The sequence below is a fragment of the Zeus faber genome (genome assembly GCF_960531495.2).
Source record: "Zeus faber genome assembly, chromosome: 17".
NCBI lineage: Eukaryota > Metazoa > Chordata > Actinopteri > Zeiformes > Zeidae > Zeus > Zeus faber.
In genome coordinates, this window is record NC_137204.1 from 30,642,185 (window position 1) to 30,664,083 (window position 21,899).

At 42.3% G+C, this 21,899-nt stretch overlaps 1 protein-coding gene across 1 annotated transcript in view; it reads right to left on the reverse strand.

Moving 5' to 3' along the window:
- Positions 1 to 21,899, reverse strand: part of cntfr (ciliary neurotrophic factor receptor) — an 85,067-nt gene that overhangs the window by 7,518 nt on the left and 55,650 nt on the right. Inside the window, exons 5-9 of the mRNA XM_080017816.1 lie at positions 4,680 to 4,797; positions 3,266 to 3,432; positions 2,519 to 2,682; positions 736 to 804; positions 502 to 631 (exon numbers count right to left, since the gene is read on the reverse strand). Of these exons, the coding sequence (XP_079873942.1) occupies positions 502 to 631; positions 736 to 804; positions 2,519 to 2,682; positions 3,266 to 3,432; positions 4,680 to 4,797 (648 nt within the window). The remainder of the gene's footprint in view (positions 1 to 501; positions 632 to 735; positions 805 to 2,518; positions 2,683 to 3,265; positions 3,433 to 4,679; positions 4,798 to 21,899) is intronic.

Sequence of the window (21,899 nt, forward strand, 5' to 3'; positions counted from 1 at the left end):
GTATCGTGTCATGGCAGCGTGTTATGGCAGCGTGTTATGGTAGCCTGTCATGTTAGCGTGTTATGGTAGTGTGTCATGGTAGCGTGTCATGGTAGCGTGTCACGGTGCTGGTTATGGTGGCGTGTTATGGTAGCGTGTTATGGCAGCGTGTTATGGTAGCGTTTTATGGTGGCGTGTTATGCCGGCGTGTTATGGTGGCGTGTTATGGTGGCGTGCTATGGTGGCGTGTTATGGTAGCGTGTCATGGTGGCGTGTCATGGTGGCGTTTTACGGTGGCGTGTTACGGTGGCGTGTTACGGTGGCGTGTCATGGCAGCGTGTCATGGCAGCGTGTCATGGCAGCGTGTCATGGCAGCGTGTCATGGCAGCGTGTTATGGCAGCCTGTCATGGCAGCGTGTTATGGCAGCGTGTCATGGCAGCGTGTTATGGTAGCGTGTAATGGTAGCGTGTTTTGGTAGCGTGTTATGTTAGCATGCTACATTAGCATTAGCACCAGCTCACCTGTCACACACAAGATGGGCTCTGTCTCCGTAGTGGAGCTGATCTGCTTGGGCTCCTCGATCCAGGGCGTGGCGTGGACCGCCACACTCCAGTCACTCCAGGTCCCAATTTCTGTGTCCTTCGCTGCCACCTAGTGGTGAAACAATAGAACGATGGATAGATAGAGAGACAGACAGACAGATAGATAGATAGACAGGCGGGTGAATAGATGGATGATGGATGGATGATAGAAACCTGGATGATGTATTCCTTCCCAGCGTAGGCGTCGGTGATGTTGTGGGAGGTGCTGTCTGACAGCTCCACCTAGAGGCCGGAGGGAGAAAAGGACTTTTATTTTGACATTCAGCTGGTGTGGCAGCGTGCTAACTGTTAGCTTGATGCATGGCTGCAGAGGGGTTCAGCTAGCCTAGCATGTTTTGAGAACAATTCTTTGTGAATATTACGTTAAAAGTCTCTTCCCTGCTAATCGTTAGCCATAGCTTGTTTGTTTATTGTTCATTTCAAGGGGACAGCATGTTAGCATGTTAGCATGTTAGCCCATCGTCCTTCTTTTGACAAAGTTCTAGTCATTTAGCTTAGCATGTAGCTACATAGCATGTTGTTAGCGCTCCGAAGTGAACTCAGCTTTATATTTGTAATATTCACAGAAGGGCTGCATGTGACGCCGGTTGCCATGGTAACACAGGGGGCTGCCCGTCGGACCCCTGCTGTACTCCAGGACATCAGTGGGAATCGAACCCTGAGCTCCTGCAGCTTCAGGTTCTCAACCACATGGTGTTAGGACAGGAAGTGGCCACGCCCCCTGTCCTCAATGCTGGTGCTGGGACCTGAACTCTGGATGCTGACTGGTCACAACGTTTTAAATCTTAAACTGTTGCCGTGGTGACCAGGACCAGGTGTGTGTGTGTGTGTTGTAGTGTGTGTGTTGTACAACACACACACACACACACACACACACACACACACACACACACACACACACACACACACTACAACACACACACACACACACACACACACACACACACACACACACACACTACAACACACACACTACAACACAACACACACACACACACTACAACACACACACTACAACACAACACACACTACAACACAACACACACTACAACACAACACAAACACTACAACACAACACAAACACTACGACACAACACACTACAACACAACACACACTACAACACACACACTACAACACAACACACACACTACAACACACACACTACAACACAACACACACACTACAACACCCACACTACAACACAACACACACACACACACTACAACACACACACTACAACACAACACACACTACAACACACACACTACAACACAACACACACACTACAACACACACACTACAACACAACACACACTACAACACACACACTACAACACAACACACACACTACAACACACACACTACAACACAACACACACACTACAACACAACACACACTACAACACACACACTACAACACAACACAAACACTACAACACAACACACACTACAACACACACACTACAACACAACACACACACTACAACACACACACTACAACACAACACACACTACAACACACACACTACAACACAACACACACACTACAACACAACACACACTACAACACACACACTACAACACAACACAAACACTACAACACAACACAAACACTACAACACACACTACAACACACACACACACATGAGGAGATAGATAATTGTGTTTTCTCCTCCAAGCTTCATGAATCTCATGCCTCTCTTCACCTGTCTGTCTGCATACCTGTCTGTGTGCGATCCATCCACCCATCATCCCTCCACCCATCATCCCTCCACCCATCATCCCTCCATCCTATTACTGCAGGAAACCACCATCTGAAACAGAAGTTAAGTTAGCTAGGCCAGCTGATCCCATCTGCAGCCATGCCTTGAGCTCACTTCCTCAAAGTCAGCCAAACAGGAAACAGGAAACAGGAACTGGGAAGTGGTGACTCACGTGCTGCCACTGCTCCCTGATGAGCGGGCGGTAGCGCAGGAAGTACTTGAGAGGGAAGATGTCGACGTCGGGCCAGGTGGAGGGGCTGCTCCACCCAACCTCCAGGCGCCGCACGCTGCCAGGGAGGGGCGTGGCCACCACGCGCTCAGGGGGGTCGGGCTTCACTGGGGGAGGAGGGTTAGCACGGTTAGCATCCAATGCTAAAGGCCAAGTCAGCGTCTGTCAAGGGGGCAGACAGACAGGCAGGCAGGCAGACAGACAGACAGGCAGGCAGGCAGGCAGGCAGACAGACAGACAGACAGACAGGAAGGCAGAAGGACAGACAGACAGACAGGCAGGCAGGCAGAAGGACAGACAGACAGGCAGGCAGACAGTTTCTTCCAATTTCTTCATAAAGCAAAACTTCCTGTTTCTAGTCTCTGACTTCCTGCTTCAGGTCTCTGACTTCCTGCTTCAGGTCTCTGACTTCCTGTTTCATGTCTCTGACTTCCTGTATAACATCTCTGACTTCCTGTTTCACGTCTCTGACTTCCTGTATAACATCTCTGACTTCCTGTTTCACGTCTCTGACTTCCTGTATAACATCTCTGACTTCCTGTTTCACGTCTCTGACTTCCTTCTTTTCCTGGGTTCCCATCAGATAATCACGATGTGTCGGAACCAAAAAAAGTTTGGAAAAACAGCAAATCTCGACTCTGACACTGATCAGGACGGTTAGTCTCTGGTTGTCCTCCTATCAGGCCTCACCGATGGAGGACTCCTCAAAGGACAGGGTGGTGGACGCTTGTCCCAGAGCGTTGAGCGCCGTCACGTTCACCCAGTAGCGGAAGCTGGAGAAGACCTCAGGGAACAGCACGTGGACACGGTTCTTGTGGACCGGGTCCCGCTGCACGTCCAGGGAGCGCTGGTTGTATCTGAAGGGCGAGGACAGGGGGTCAGTCAAACCCAGGAAATCCTGTCCCGTAGACTGTCTCCAAGACTATCCTGCCCCCTAGAGTGTCCCCTAGATTGTCTCCTAGCCCCTAGATCAGGGGTCGGCAACCTTCACCATTAAAAGAGCCTTTTGGGTGTGATTCGCACCAAATAAAACCCACCTGGAGCCGCAAAACCTATTTGACCGCTGTAATGAAGACAACACCGGATATACAGTATAGTTTTATTACACTTATGCTGTGTACTGTACATAAGAACTGTAGTTTGTGGCATTTATGAAATAAAAGAACTACAAACTGATAAAGACTCATTTTTTCCTGTGCTTGACGCAGCAAAACACTCATTGCTTTTGAACTCTAAGAAAAACGAACACTGGCAGGTTCTAAGTCTATGTCAGTGCCGTCATCCGCGACTGTCGCTGCCGCAGTCGACCTGAAGGAAGCAACTACATCGGCTCAGGGTCAGGGGCCCATATCAACATCTATGTTTGCAAAGTGAAAAGCTCGTTCCTCTCGCCTGCTTCATGCCCTTACTGCCCCGAACCTCAATGCAGAGCTTCTCCACACGGAGGCTCTATGACCTCACTGAGCTTCATCACTGTCGCTGTCGTCAGGAAGCTGCTTTTTATGAAGTTGATGGTGGAGAACACAGCGTGTGGATCCAAGGATGGACAGGACCCCAATGCCTTCTCCTCATGTTCAAATAGGTGTCGGGATGGCACTCCATGTCCCCCTTCCACTCTGCATCCCATGAAACCAACTTGAACCTTCTATTTTCCTCAGAAACTTTTCTTTTTTGGATGAATCCATGGTTACCGGGGGTCGAGAGCTCAGAATAAGTCAGCAGCCTGTCGGCAACAGGTGACGCTGACAAGGTGCGACGCATATATTATTTGATAGTATAGTTTCATAGTTTTATTTCAATGTTACAAGATCACCTACATCTCCGGAATCATAACTATTACACTGAAAACTGGACTAAATAGAATAAAATGTATTTAAATTAAATATCCAGTACTTATTCACACTATTTTCTCAAAGCCACGGCAGAGGGATGAAAGAGCCACATGCGGCTCAAAGACTATCCTAGCCCCTAGAGTGTCCCCTAGACTGTCTCCAAGACGTTCTCTGAGCACTAGATAAGTCTTCTCCTTCGAGATGGTCTCTAAGACTGTCTCCTAGCTCCTAGACTGTCTCCTAGTTCCTAGTTTGTCTCCTACACCACTCACTGGACGTCCACCTGGAAGTCGGTGGGGATGGCCGTGGGCTGCAGCAGGTGCCAGCTGCAGTAGAAGCCCTTGGGGTAGGTGTTGGACCTGCAGGTGACGGACGGCTCCGTAGGGGGTGCTAGAGGACAGACAGACAGACAGACAGACAGACAGACAGTCAGACATTCTTTCTTTAATCATTCTTCTATTGTGGGGTGTGGCCCGGCTGGGGTTGGGAGGAGGGCGTGTTCAACTCCTTGTTGTTGTTTGAGGAAGCCCCGCCCCAAAAGCTCCAGGAGGCTCCACCCCCGCTGCACTGCCGATGGGAGAGCGGAGGAAGCTCCGGATCTCCTGCTGTATGATTGGCTTTTCCTGTCACATGGTTGTTTCTCTGCTGTATGATTGGCTGTTGGTGTCACATGGTTGAAGTGAAGAATTTACGTGGGTTTACGAAGGTAAATGAACTTATGTAATTTTAGTGTTGACTTCTTTCCTTGAATTACATTTTCAGGAAGTTACATTTCCATCAAATATGAAAAACTTGGTGGTATTAATGTGACTAATTACAATTTCATGGATTCAGTTTTTCCGCCGTGTTCATGGATCTTGAACGTATCACTCAGTCGCACATTTCAGTGTTTTCTAGGGACGCGCTGACAACATTTTAGTATTTTTATTTTTTATTGTATAGTTCATGAATCCAGCAAAGTAATGTGGAGCACTGACTTCAAATATCAATGTAACAGATGTACTGACATCTACCAGGTGAGAAGTTATATAAATATACACATAAATACATAGTTTGGTAACGTCTGAACACTACAGAGTGACCGAGTCCACGCCCACACTGGACACGGTCCAACTGGACATTCTCAATCACAACCTGTACGTTTATACTAAATAACATGATGATGTCATAAAGCGTCTTGCTGTAAGTGAATAATAGGATGACGTCATGAATGGTCTTACTGTAAATATCATTTTCTTTCATTAGTTGTTAAAGGTTGTTGTGTTTGTCTACTTGGGGTCAGCTTTGATTCCTGCTCCGTACGTGAACGCGTTTGGATGAAACCTGAACCAGGAGATGTCTGCGACGTCGCGGTTCTAACGACACCTCAACCCTGTCCCAGCTTCTGTTGTTGCTCCAGACTGAAAATATTCAAGTCATCAAACAAATACTCAAACAACAACAATAGACAAACTTTTACAAAGATACCGTTAAAAATATGTTTTTGATAAAAATATTTTTATAAGAAATATTGTTTATATTTTAGTTTTTGTTAAATTGTGAACAATGTTTTCTGCTCTGGGATGAATAAAGAACAACAGAATTGAATTAGAGGGCGGGAGGGGGGGGGGGGGGGATCAATAGCATTAGCTACACATGATAGCGGTGATGTCATCCTGCTTCCTGCCGGAGCTCCACTCACCTCTCTGTCTCACTCCCTCTCTCTGTCTCACTCCCTCTCTCTGTCTCACTCCCTCCCCCCCTCTCTCTCTCTCCCCTATCTCCCTCCCCTTTCTCTTGATATTGGTGTCTCGCCACCATGCTAGCTGCTAGCATATCATTAGCCACCCCGATGTCCTGTTTAAAAACAGACGCCGACAAAACAAAACAGCCTTGAACGCACCACGAGAAAACCCCAAAGTGGACGTTAGCGCCACGCTAATGACTAGCTTCAGTGTGTGTGTGTATGTGTGCGGTGGATAAATGACTGGGTCGCGCTCGCAGCGGGAACTTCCCAGCGTCTGGTTCCACGTGGCTCCGGTTCCCAGTGGTTTTTTCGGGCGTCAGCGGACGTCGACTGTTTGTGATTAAAAACCACGAGCACAAAAACACAGCGACATACGCTAACACACCCAGAGCTCTAAAGAGGACCAGTGAGCCCAGCTAGCCAAGTTAGCCCTGTTAGCCCAGTTAGCCCTGTTAGCCCAGTTAGCCCAGCAAGTCCAGTTAGCCCTGTTAGCTCAGTTAGCCCTGCTAGCCCAGTTAGCCCTGCTAGCCCAGTTAGCCCTGTTAGCCCAGTTAGCCCTGCTAGCCCTGCTAGCCCAGTTAGCCCTGCTAGCCCAGTTAGCCCTGCCAGAGCAGCTAGCCCACAGAAGGGTCCAGTTTCACTCCTTTTCTTTGTTTTATATTTGACTCCACTTTCAAGTCCCGCCCACGACGCTGGTGCGTTGACGTCGAGCGCCTCCCTCCAACAGCAGCAGGTGTCTGTTGCTGGGTTTCCACGACAACACACCGGGGGGAAGCGGAGACGTTAAACTTCTGAGGTCAGCGATGATGTAACAACGTTTCCAGACGACAGGTGAAGCAACTGACGCCGAAGCCGAAACCGAGCGACAGCTCAACCTGGAAGCTCAGAGCAGCAGAGACAAGGAAGCAGCTCAGCCCCGAGTTGAGGACCAGGAGTGAGGGCGACTCCACCAGGCAACCAATCAACGGAGCAGCTTGACGGCGTTGTGACCGAGTGAATTGACGACTTTGTGACGGAGTGAATTGACGACTTTGTGACGGAGTGAATTGACGACTTTGTGACGGAGTGAATTGACGACTTTGTGACGGAGTGAATTTATGACTTTGTGACGTAGTAAATTGATGACTTTGTGACGGAGTGAATTGACGACTTTGTGACGGAGTGAATTGCCGACTTTGTGACGGAGTGAATTTATGCTTTGTGACAGTGAATTGACGACTTTGTGACGTAGTGAATTGACGACTTTGTGACGGAGTGAATTGACGACTTTGTGACGGAGTGAATTGACGACTTTGTGACGGAGTGAATTGACGATTTTGTGACGGAGTGAATTGACGACTTTGTGACGTAGTGAATTGACGACCTTGTGACGTAGTGAATTTATGCTTTGTGGCAGTGAATTTATGACTTTGTGACGGAGTGAATTGACGACTTTGTGACGGAGTGAATTGACGACTTTGTGACGGAGTGAATTGACGACTTTGTGACGGAGTGAATTGACGACTTTGTGACGGAGTGAATTTATGACTTTGTGACGGAGTGAATTGACGACTTTGTGACGTAGTGAATTTATGACGTTGTGACGGAGTGAATTGACGACTTTGTGACGGAGTGAATTGACGACTTTGTGACGGAGTGAATTGACGACTTTGTGACGGAGTGAATTTATGACTTTGTGACAGAGTGAATTGACGACTTTGTGACGGAGTGAATTGCCGACTTTGTGACGGAGGGAATTTATGACTTTGTGACGTAGTGAATTGATGACTTTGTGACGGAGTGAATTGACGACTTTGTGATGGAGTGAATTTATGACTTTGTGACAGTGAATTGATGACTTTGTGACGTAGTGAATTTATGACTTGTGACACTGAATTGACGACTTTGTGACGGAGTGAATTGACGACTTTGTGACGGAGTGAATTGATGACTTTGTGACGTAGTAAATTTATGACTTTGTGACGTAGTGAATTTATGCTTTGTGACAGTGAATTTGACTGTGACGTAGTGAATTTATGACTTTGTGACAGTGAAGTGATGACTTTGTGACGTAGTGAATTTATGACTTTGTGACAGTGAATTGACGACTTTGACGGAGTGAATTGATTACTTTGTGACGGAGTGAATTGATTACTTTGTGACGGAGTGAATTGATGACTTTGTGACGTTGTGAATTGATGAATTTGTGATGGAGTGAATTGATGACTTTGTGACGGAGTGAATTGATTACTTTGTGACAGTGAATTGACCACTTTGTGACGGAGTGAATTTATGCTTTGTGGCAGTGAATTTATGACTTTGTGACGGAGTGAATTGACGACTTTGTGACGGAGTGAATTGACGACTTTGTGACGGAGTGAATTGACGACTTTGTGACGGAGTGAATTGACGACTTTGTGACGGAGTGAATTTATGACTTTGTGACGGAGTGAATTGACGACTTTGTGACGTAGTGAATTTATGACGTTGTGACGGAGTGAATTGACGACTTTGTGACGGAGTGAATTGACGACTTTGTGACGGAGTGAATTGACGACTTTGTGACGGAGTGAATTTATGACTTTGTGACAGAGTGAATTGACGACTTTGTGACGGAGTGAATTGCCGACTTTGTGACGGAGGGAATTTATGACTTTGTGACGTAGTGAATTGATGACTTTGTGACGGAGTGAATTGACGACTTTGTGATGGAGTGAATTTATGACTTTGTGACAGTGAATTGATGACTTTGTGACGTAGTGAATTTATGACTTGTGACACTGAATTGACGACTTTGTGACGGAGTGAATTGACGACTTTGTGACGGAGTGAATTGATGACTTTGTGACGTAGTAAATTTATGACTTTGTGACGTAGTGAATTTATGCTTTGTGACAGTGAATTTGACTGTGACGTAGTGAATTTATGACTTTGTGACAGTGAAGTGATGACTTTGTGACGTAGTGAATTTATGACTTTGTGACAGTGAATTGACGACTTTGACGGAGTGAATTGATTACTTTGTGACGGAGTGAATTGATTACTTTGTGACGGAGTGAATTGATGACTTTGTGACGTTGTGAATTGATGAATTTGTGATGGAGTGAATTGATGACTTTGTGACGGAGTGAATTGATTACTTTGTGACAGTGAATTGACCACTTTGTGACGGAGTGAATTGAGGACTTTGTGACAGAGTGAATTTATGACGGAGTGAATTGACGACTTTGTGACGGAGTGAATTGACGACTTTGTGACGGAGTGAATTTATGACTTTTTGACATAGTGAATTTATGCTTTGTGACAGTGAATTTATTATTGTGACGTAGTGAATTGATGACTTTGTGACAGTGAATTGATGCTTTGTGACGTAGTGAATTGATGACTTTGTGACAGTGAATTGATGACTTTGTGACGTAGTGAATTTATGACTTTGTGACGGAGTGAATTTATGACTTTGTGACGGAGTGAATTTATGACTTTGTGACATAGTGAATTTATGCTTTGTGACAGTGAATTTATGACTTTGTGACAGTGAATTGATGACTTTGTGACGTAGTGAATTTATGACTTTGTGACAGTGAATTGACGACTTTGTGACGGAGTGAATTGACGACTTTGTGACGGAGTGAATTGACGACTTTGTGACGGAGTGAATTTATGCTTTGTGACAGTGAATTGACGACTTTGTGACGTAGTGAATTGACGACTTTGTGACGTAGTGAATTGACGACGTTGTGACGGAGTGAATTGACGACTTTGTGACGGAGTGAATTGACGACATTGTGACGGAGTGAATTTATGACTTTGTGACGGAGTGAATTGATGACTTTGTGACGGAGTGAATTTATGACTTTGTGACATAGTGAATTTATGCTTTGTGACAGTGAATTTATGACTGTGACGTAGTGAATTTATGACTTTGTGACAGTGAATTGATGACTTTGTGACGTAGTGAATTTATGACTTTGTGACAGTGAATTGACGACTTTGTGATGGAGTGAATTGATGACTTTGTGACGGAGTGAATTGACGACTTTGTGACAGTGAATTGACGACTTTGTGATGGAGTGAATTGATGACTTTGTGACGTAGTAAATTTATGACTTTGTGACGTAGTGAATTTATGCTTTGTGACAGTGAATTTATGACTGTGACGTAGTGAATTTATGACTTTGTGACTGAGTGAATTGACGTCTTTGTGACGTATTTAATTTATGACTTTGTGACAGTGAATTGACGACTTTGTGACGGAGTGAATTGACGACTTTGTGACAGAGTGAATTTATGACTTTTGACGGAGTGAATTTATGCTTTGTGACAGTGAATTTATGACTGTGACGTAGTGAATTTATGACTTTGTGACTGAGTGAATTGACGTCTTTGTGACGTATTTAATTTATGACTTTGTGACAGTGAATTGACGACTTTGTGACGGTGTGAATTGACGACTTTGTGACAGAGTGAATTTATGACTTTTGACGGAGTGAATTTATGACTTTTGACGGAGTGAATTGATTACTTTGTGACTGAGTGAATTGAGGACTTTGTGACGGAGTGAATTGACGACTTTGTGACGTAGTGAATTTATGACTTTTGACGGAGTGAATTGATTACTTTGTGACTGAGTGAATTGACGACTTTGTGACGTAGTAAATTTATGACTTTGTGACGTAGTGAATTTATGCTTTGTGACAGTGAATTTATGACTGTGACGTAGTGAATTTATGACTTTGTGACAGTGAATTGATGACTTTGTGACGGAGTGAATTGACGACTTTGTGACGGAGTGAATTGATGACTTTGTGACGGAGTGAATTGATGACTTTGTGACGGAGTGAATTGATGACTTTGTGACGGAGTGAATTGATGACTTTGTGACAGTGAATTGACGACTTTGTGACGGAGTGAATTGAGGACTTTGTGACGGAGTGAATTTATGACGGAGTGAATTGACGACTTTGTGACGGAGTGAATTGACGACTTTGTGACGGAGCGAGTTGATGACTTTGTGACGGAGTGAATTCATGACTTTGTGACAGAGTGAATTGATGACTTTGTGACGGAGTGAATTGATGACTTTGTGACGGAGTGAATTGACGACTTTGTGACGGAGTGAATTGATGACTTTGTGACGGAGTGAATTTATGACTTTGTGACGGAGTGAATTTATGACTTTGTGACATAGTGAATTTATGCTTTGTGACAGTGAATTTATGACTATGACGTAGTGAATTTATGACTTTGTGACAGTGAATTGATGACTTTGTGACGTAGTGAATTTATGACTTTGTGACAGTGAATTGACGACTTTGTGACGGAGTGAATTGATTACTTTGTGACGGAGTGAATTGACGACTTTGTGACGGAGTGAATAAATGACTTTGTGACGGAGTGAATTTATGACTTTGTGACGGAGTGAATTTATGACTTTGTGACGTAGTAAATGTATGACTTTGTGACGTAGTGAATTTATGCTTTGTGACAGTGAATTTATGACTGTGACGTAGTGAATTGATGACTTTGTGACGGAGTGAATTGATGACTTTGTGACGGAGTGAATTGATGACTTTGTGACGGAGTGAATTGATGACTTTGTGACAGTGAATGACCACTTTGTGACGGAGTGAATTGAGGACTTTGTGACGGAGTGAATTGACGACTTTGTGACGGAGAGAATTGACGACTTTGTGACGGAGTGAATTGACGACTTTGTGACGGAGTGAATTGACGACTTTGTGACGGAGTGAATTTATGACTTTGTGACGTAGTAAATTGATGACTTTGTGACGGAGTGAATTGACGACTTTGTGACGGAGTGAATTGCCGACTTTGTGACGGAGGGAATTTATGACTTTGTGACGTAGTGAATTTATGCTTTGTGACAGTGAATTGACGACTTTGTGACGTAGTGAATTGACAACTTTGTGACGGAGTGAATTGACGACTTTGTGACGGAGTGAATTGACGACTTTGTGACGGAGTGAATTGACGACTTTGTGACGGAGTGAATTGACGACTTTGTGACGGAGTGAATTGACGATTTTGTGACGGAGTGAATTGACGACTTTGTGACGGAGTGAATTGACGACCTTGTGACGTAGTGAATTTATGCTTTGTGGCAGTGAATTGACGACTTTGTGACGGAGTGAATTGACGACTTTGTGACGGAGTGAATTGACGACTTTGTGACGGAGTGAATTGACGACTTTGTGACGGAGTGAATTTATGACTTTGTGACGGAGTGAATTGACGACTTTGTGACGTAGTGAATTTATGACGTTGTGACGGAGTGAATTGACGACTTTGTGACGGAGTGAATTGACGACTTTGTGACGGAGTGAATTGACGACTTTGTGACGGAGTGAATTTATGACTTTGTGACGTAGTAAATTGATGACTTTGTGACGGAGTGAATTGACGACTTTGTGACGGAGTGAATTGCCGACTTTGTGACGGAGGGAATTTATGACTTTGTGACGTAGTGAATTGATTACTTTGTGACGGAGTGAATTGACGACTTTGTGATGGAGTGAATTTATGACTTTGTGACGGAGTGAATTTATGACTTTGTGACGTAGTAAATTTATGACTTGTGACATAGTGAATTTATGACTTTGTGATGGAGTGAATTTATGACTTTGTGACAGTGAATTGATGACTTTGTGACGTAGTGAATTTATGACTTGTGACACTGAATTGACGACTTTGTGACGGAGTGAATTGACGACTTTGTGACGGAGTGAATTGATTACTTTGTGACGTAGTAAATTTATGACTTTGTGACGTAGTGAATTTATTCTTTGTGACAGTGAATTTGACTGTGACGTAGTGAATTTATGACTTTGTGACAGTGAAGTGATGACTTTGTGACGTAGTGAATTTATGACTTTGTGACAGTGAATTGACGACTTTGACGGAGTGAATTGATTACTTTGTGACGGAGTGAATTGATTACTTTGTGACGGAGTGAATTGATGACTTTGTGACGTTGTGAATTGATGAATTTGTGATGGAGTGAATTGATGACTTTGTGACGGAGTGAATTGATTACTTTGTGACAGTGAATTGACCACTTTGTGACGGAGTGAATTGAGGACTTTGTGACAGAGTGAATTTATGACGGAGTGAATTGACGACTTTGTGACGGAGTGAATTGACGACTTTGTGACGGAGTGAATTTATGACTTTTTGACATAGTGAATTTATGCTTTGTGACAGTGAATTTATGACTTTGTGACAGTGAATTGACGACTTTGTGACAGTGAATTGACGACTTTGTGACGGAGTGAATTGATTACTTTGTGACGGAGTGAATTGACGACTTTGTGACGGAGTGAATTTATGACTTTGTGACGGAGTGAATTTATGACTTTGTGACGGAGTGAATTTATGACTTTGTGACGTAGTAAATTGATGACTTTGTGACGTAGTGAATTGATGACTTTGTGACGTAGTGAATTTATGACTTTGTGACAGTGAAGTGATGACTTTGTGACGTAGTGAATTTATGACTTTGTGACGGAGTGAATTGACGACTTTGACGGAGTGAATTGATTACTTTGTGACGGAGTGAATTGATTACTTTGTGACGGAGTGAATTGATGACTTTGTGACGTTGTGAATTGATGAATTTGTGATGGAGTGAATTGATGACTTTGTGACGGAGTGAATTGATTACTTTGTGACAGTGAATTGACCACTTTGTGACGGAGTGAATTGAGGACTTTGTGACAGAGTGAATTTATGACGGAGTGAATTGACGACTTTGTGACGGAGTGAATTGACGACTTTGTGACGGAGTGAATTTATGACTTTTTGACATAGTGAATTTATGCTTTGTGACAGTGAATTTATTATTGTGACGTAGTGAATTGATGACTTTGTGACAGTGAATTGATGCTTTGTGACGTAGTGAATTGATGACTTTGTGACAGTGAATTGATGACTTTGTGACGTAGTGAATTTATGACTTTGTGACGGAGTGAATTTATGACTTTGTGACGGAGTGAATTTATGACTTTGTGACATAGTGAATTTATGCTTTGTGACAGTGAATTTATGACTTTGTGACAGTGAATTGATGACTTTGTGACGTAGTGAATTTATGACTTTGTGACAGTGAATTGACGACTTTGTGACGGAGTGAATTGACGACTTTGTGACGGAGTGAATTGACGACTTTGTGACGGAGTGAATTTATGCTTTGTGACAGTGAATTGACGACTTTGTGACGTAGTGAATTGACGACTTTGTGACGTAGTGAATTGACGACGTTGTGACGGAGTGAATTGACGACTTTGTGACGGAGTGAATTGACGACATTGTGACGGAGTGAATTTATGACTTTGTGACGGAGTGAATTGATGACTTTGTGACGGAGTGAATTTATGACTTTGTGACATAGTGAATTTATGCTTTGTGACAGTGAATTTATGACTGTGACGTAGTGAATTTATGACTTTGTGACAGTGAATTGATGACTTTGTGACGTAGTGAATTTATGACTTTGTGACAGTGAATTGACGACTTTGTGATGGAGTGAATTGATGACTTTGTGACGGAGTGAATTGACGACTTTGTGACAGTGAATTGACGACTTTGTGATGGAGTGAATTGATGACTTTGTGACGTAGTAAATTTATGACTTTGTGACGTAGTGAATTTATGCTTTGTGACAGTGAATTTATGACTGTGACGTAGTGAATTTATGACTTTGTGACTGAGTGAATTGACGTCTTTGTGACGTATTTAATTTATGACTTTGTGACAGTGAATTGACGACTTTGTGACGGAGTGAATTGACGACTTTGTGACAGAGTGAATTTATGACTTTTGACGGAGTGAATTTATGCTTTGTGACAGTGAATTTATGACTGTGACGTAGTGAATTTATGACTTTGTGACTGAGTGAATTGACGTCTTTGTGACGTATTTAATTTATGACTTTGTGACAGTGAATTGACGACTTTGTGACGGTGTGAATTGACGACTTTGTGACAGAGTGAATTTATGACTTTTGACGGAGTGAATTTATGACTTTTGACGGAGTGAATTGATTACTTTGTGACTGAGTGAATTGAGGACTTTGTGACGGAGTGAATTGACGACTTTGTGACGTAGTGAATTTATGACTTTTGACGGAGTGAATTGATTACTTTGTGACTGAGTGAATTGACGACTTTGTGACGTAGTAAATTTATGACTTTGTGACGTAGTGAATTTATGCTTTGTGACAGTGAATTTATGACTGTGACGTAGTGAATTTATGACTTTGTGACAGTGAATTGATGACTTTGTGACGGAGTGAATTGACGACTTTGTGACGGAGTGAATTGATGACTTTGTGACGGAGTGAATTGATGACTTTGTGACGGAGTGAATTGATGACTTTGTGACGGAGTGAATTGATGACTTTGTGACAGTGAATTGACGACTTTGTGACGGAGTGAATTGAGGACTTTGTGACGGAGTGAATTTATGACGGAGTGAATTGACGACTTTGTGACGGAGTGAATTGACGACTTTGTGACGGAGCGAGTTGATGACTTTGTGACGGAGTGAATTCATGACTTTGTGACAGAGTGAATTGATGACTTTGTGACGGAGTGAATTGATGACTTTGTGACGGAGTGAATTGACGACTTTGTGACGGAGTGAATTGATGACTTTGTGACGGAGTGAATTTATGACTTTGTGACGGAGTGAATTTATGACTTTGTGACATAGTGAATTTATGCTTTGTGACAGTGAATTTATGACTATGACGTAGTGAATTTATGACTTTGTGACAGTGAATTGATGACTTTGTGACGTAGTGAATTTATGACTTTGTGACAGTGAATTGACGACTTTGTGACGGAGTGAATTGATTACTTTGTGACGGAGTGAATTGACGACTTTGTGACGGAGTGAATAAATGACTTTGTGACGGAGTGAATTTATGACTTTGTGACGGAGTGAATTTATGACTTTGTGACGTAGTAAATGTATGACTTTGTGACGTAGTGAATTTATGCTTTGTGACAGTGAATTTATGACTGTGACGTAGTGAATTGATGACTTTGTGACGGAGTGAATTGATGACTTTGTGACGGAGTGAATTGATGACTTTGTGACGGAGTGAATTGATGACTTTGTGACAGTGAATGACCACTTTGTGACGGAGTGAATTGAGGACTTTGTGACGGAGTGAATTGACGACTTTGTGACGGAGAGAATTGACGACTTTGTGACGGAGTGAATTGACGACTTTGTGACGGAGTGAATTGACGACTTTGTGACGGAGTGAATTTATGACTTTGTGACGTAGTAAATTGATGACTTTGTGACGGAGTGAATTGACGACTTTGTGACGGAGTGAATTGCCGACTTTGTGACGGAGGGAATTTATGACTTTGTGACGTAGTGAATTTATGCTTTGTGACAGTGAATTGACGACTTTGTGACGTAGTGAATTGACAACTTTGTGACGGAGTGAATTGACGACTTTGTGACGGAGTGAATTGACGACTTTGTGACGGAGTGAATTGACGACTTTGTGACGGAGTGAATTGACGACTTTGTGACGGAGTGAATTGACGATTTTGTGACGGAGTGAATTGACGACTTTGTGACGGAGTGAATTGACGACCTTGTGACGTAGTGAATTTATGCTTTGTGGCAGTGAATTGACGACTTTGTGACGGAGTGAATTGACGACTTTGTGACGGAGTGAATTGACGACTTTGTGACGGAGTGAATTGACGACTTTGTGACGGAGTGAATTTATGACTTTGTGACGGAGTGAATTGACGACTTTGTGACGTAGTGAATTTATGACGTTGTGACGGAGTGAATTGACGACTTTGTGACGGAGTGAATTGACGACTTTGTGACGGAGTGAATTGACGACTTTGTGACGGAGTGAATTTATGACTTTGTGACGTAGTAAATTGATGACTTTGTGACGGAGTGAATTGACGACTTTGTGACGGAGTGAATTGCCGACTTTGTGACGGAGGGAATTTATGACTTTGTGACGTAGTGAATTGATTACTTTGTGACGGAGTGAATTGACGACTTTGTGATGGAGTGAATTTATGACTTTGTGACGGAGTGAATTTATGACTTTGTGACGTAGTAAATTTATGACTTGTGACATAGTGAATTTATGACTTTGTGATGGAGTGAATTTATGACTTTGTGACAGTGAATTGATGACTTTGTGACGTAGTGAATTTATGACTTGTGACACTGAATTGACGACTTTGTGACGGAGTGAATTGACGACTTTGTGACGGAGTGAATTGATTACTTTGTGACGTAGTAAATTTATGACTTTGTGACGTAGTGAATTTATTCTTTGTGACAGTGAATTTGACTGTGACGTAGTGAATTTATGACTTTGTGACAGTGAAGTGATGACTTTGTGACGTAGTGAATTTATGACTTTGTGACAGTGAATTGACGACTTTGACGGAGTGAATTGATTACTTTGTGACGGAGTGAATTGATTACTTTGTGACGGAGTGAATTGATGACTTTGTGACGTTGTGAATTGATGAATTTGTGATGGAGTGAATTGATGACTTTGTGACGGAGTGAATTGATTACTTTGTGACAGTGAATTGACCACTTTGTGACGGAGTGAATTGAGGACTTTGTGACAGAGTGAATTTATGACGGAGTGAATTGACGACTTTGTGACGGAGTGAATTGACGACTTTGTGACGGAGTGAATTTATGACTTTTTGACATAGTGAATTTATGCTTTGTGACAGTGAATTTATGACTTTGTGACAGTGAATTGACGACTTTGTGACAGTGAATTGACGACTTTGTGACGGAGTGAATTGATTACTTTGTGACGGAGTGAATTGACGACTTTGTGACGGAGTGAATTTATGACTTTGTGACGGAGTGAATTTATGACTTTGTGACGGAGTGAATTTATGACTTTGTGACGTAGTAAATTGATGACTTTGTGACGTAGTGAATTGATGACTTTGTGACGTAGTGAATTTATGACTTTGTGACAGTGAATTGACGACTTTGTGACGGAGTGAATTGAGGACTTTGTGACGGAGTGAATTTATGACGGAGTGAATTGACGACTTTGTGACGTAGTGAATTGACGACTTTGTGACGGAGTGAGTTGATGACTTTGTGACGGAGTGAATTCATGACTTTGTGACGGAGTGAATTCATGACTTTGTGACGGAGTGAATTGATGACTTTGTGACGGAGTGAATTGACGACTTTGTGACGGAGTGAATTGATGACTTTGTGACGGAGAGAATTTATGACGTTGTGACGGAGTGAATTTATGACTTTGTGACATAGTGAATTTATGCTTTGTGACAGTGAATTTATGACTGTGACGTAGTGAATTTATGACTTTGTGACAGTGAATTGATGACTTTGTGACGTAGTGAATTTATGACTTTGTGACAGTGAATTGACGACTTTGTGACGGAGTGAATTGACGACTTTGTGACGGAGTGAATTGATGACTTTGTGATGGAGTGAATCGATGACTTTGTGACGTAGTAAATTTATGACTTTGTGACGTAGTGAATTTATGCTTTGTGACAGTGAATTTATGACTGTGACGTAGTGAATTTATGACTTTGTGACAGTGAATTGATGACTTTGTGACGTAGTGAATTTATGACTTTGTGACAGTGAATTGACGACTTTGTGACGGAGTGAATTGACGACTTTGTGACGGAGTGAATTGATTACTTTGTGACGGAGTGAATTGACGACTTTGTGACAGAGTGAATTTATGACTTTGTGACGGAGTGAATTTATGACTTTGTGACGGAGTGAATTTATGACTTTGTGACGTAGTGAATTTATGACTTTATGACAGTGAATTGATGACTTTGTGACGGAGTGAATTTATGACTTGTGACAGTGAATTGACGACTTTGTGACGGAGTGAATTGACGACTTTGTAACGGAGTGAATTGATGACTTTGTGACGGAGTGAATTTATGACTTTGTGACGGAGTGAATTGATGACTTTGTGACGGAGTGAATTGATGACTTTGTGACAGTGAATTGACGACTTTGTGAGGGAGTGAATTTATGACGGAGTGAATTGACGACTTTGTGACGGAGTGAATTGATGACTTTGTGACAGTGAATTGACGACTTTGTGACAGTGAATTGACGACTTTGTGACGGAGTGAATTGATTACTTTGTGACGGAGTGAATTGACGACTTTGTGACGGAGTGAATTTATGACTTTGTGACGGAGTGAATTTATTACTTTGTGACGGAGTGAATTTATGACTTTGTGACTGAGTGAATTGATGACTTTGTGACGGAGTGAATTGATGACTTTGTGACAGTGAATTGACGACTTTGTGACGGAGTGAATTGACGACTTTGTGACGGAGTGAATAATGACGGAGTGAATTGACGACTTTGTGACGGAGTGAATTGATGACTTTGTGACGGAGTGAATTGATGACTTTGTGATGGAGTGAATTGACGACTTTGTGACGGAGTGAATTTATGACTTTGTGATGGAGTGAACTTATGACTTTGAGACGGAGTGAATTTATGACTTTGTGACGTAGTAAATTTATGACTTTGTGACGTAGTGAATTTATGACTTTGTGACGTAGTGAATTGATGACTTTGTGACAGTGAATTGACGACTTTGTGACGGAGTGAATTGAGGACTTTGTGACGGAGTGAATTTATGACGGAGTGAATTGACGACTTTGTGACGGAGTGAATTGATGACTTTGTGACGGAGTGAATTGAGGACTTTGTGACGGAGTGAATTTATGACGGAGTGAATTGACGACTTTGTGACGGAGTGAATTGACGACTTTGTGACGGAGTGAATTGATGACTTTGTGACGGAGTGAATTGATGACTTTGTGACGGAGTGAATTGATGACTTTGTGACGGAGTGAATTGACGACTTTGTGACGGAGTGAATTTATGACTTTGTGACGGAGTGAATTTATGACTTTGTGACATAGTGAATTTATGCTTTGTGACAGTGAATTTATGACTGTGACGTAGTGAATTTATGACTTTGTGACTGTGAATTGATGACTTTGTGACGTAGTGAATTTATGACTTTGTGACAGTGAATTGACGACTTTGTGACGGAGTGAATTGACGACTTTGTGACGGAGTGAATTGATGACTTTGTGACGGAGTGAATTCATGACTTTGTGACGGAGTGAATTGATGACTTTGTGACGGAGTGAATTGATGACTTTGTGACGGAGTGAATTGACGACTTTGTGACGGAGTGAAATGATGACTTTGTGACGGAGTGAATTTATGACTTTGTGACGGAGTGAATTTATGACTTTGTGACATAGTGAATTTATGCTTTGTGACAGTGAATTTATGACTGTGACGTAGTGAATTTATGACTTTGTGACTGTGAATTGATGACTTTGTGACGTAGTGAATTAATGACTTTGTGACAGTGAATTGACGACTTTGTGACGGAGTGAATTGACGACTTTGTGACAGAGTGAATTGATGACTTTGTGATGGAGTGAATCGATGACTTTGTGACGTAGTAAATTTATGACTTTGTGACGTAGTGAATTTATGCTTTGTGACAGTGAATTTATGACTTTGTGACGTAGTGAATTTATGACTTTGTGACGGAGTGAATTGACGACTTTGTGACGGAGTGAATTGACGACTTTGTGACGGAGTGAATTGATGACTTTGTGATGGAGTGAATCGATGACTTTGTGACGTAGTAAATTTATGACTTTGTGACGTAGTGAATTTATGCTTTGTGACAGTGAATTTATGACTGTGACGTAGTGAATTTATGACTTTGTGACAGTGAATTTATGACTTTGTGACAGTGAATTGACGACTTTGTGACAGTGAATTGACGACTTTGTGACGGAGTGAATTGATTACTTTGTGACGGAGTGAATTGACGACTTTGTGACGGAGTGAATTTATGACTTTGTGACGGAGTGAATTTATGACTTTGTGACGGAGTGAATTTATGACTTTGTGACGTAGTAAATTTATGACTTTGTGACATAGTGAATTGATGACTTTGTGACGTAGTGAATTTATGACTTTGTGACAGTGAATTGACGACTTTGTGACGGAGTGAATTGAGGACTTTGTGACGGAGTGAATTTATGACGGAGTGAATTGACGACTTTGTGACGGAGTGAATTGACGACTGTGTGACGGAGTGAGTTGATGACTTTGTGACGGAGTGAATTCATGACTTTGTGACGGAGTGAATTCATGACTTTGTGACGGAGTTAATTGATGACTTTGTGACGGAGTGAATTGACGACTTTGTGACGGAGTGAATTGATGACTTTGTGACGGAGTGAATTGATGACTTTGTGACGGAGTGAATTTATGACTTTGTGACATAGTGAATTTATGCTTTGTTACAGTGAATTTATGACTGTGACGTCGTGAATTTATGACTTTGTGACAGTGAATTGATGACTTTGTGACGTAGTGAATTTATGACTTTGTGACAGTGAATTGACGACTTTGTGACGCAGTGAATTGACGACTTTGTGACGGAGTGAATTGATGACTTTGTGATGGAGTGAATCGATGACTTTGTGACGTAGTAAATTTATGACTTTGTGACGTAGTGAATTTATGCTTTGTGACAGTGAATTTATGACTGTGACGTAGTGAATTTATGACTTTGTGACAGTGAATTTATGACTTTGTGACGTAGTGAATTTATGACTTTGTGACAGTGAATTGACGACTTTGTGACGGAGTGAATTGACGACTTTGTGACGGAGTGAATTGATTACT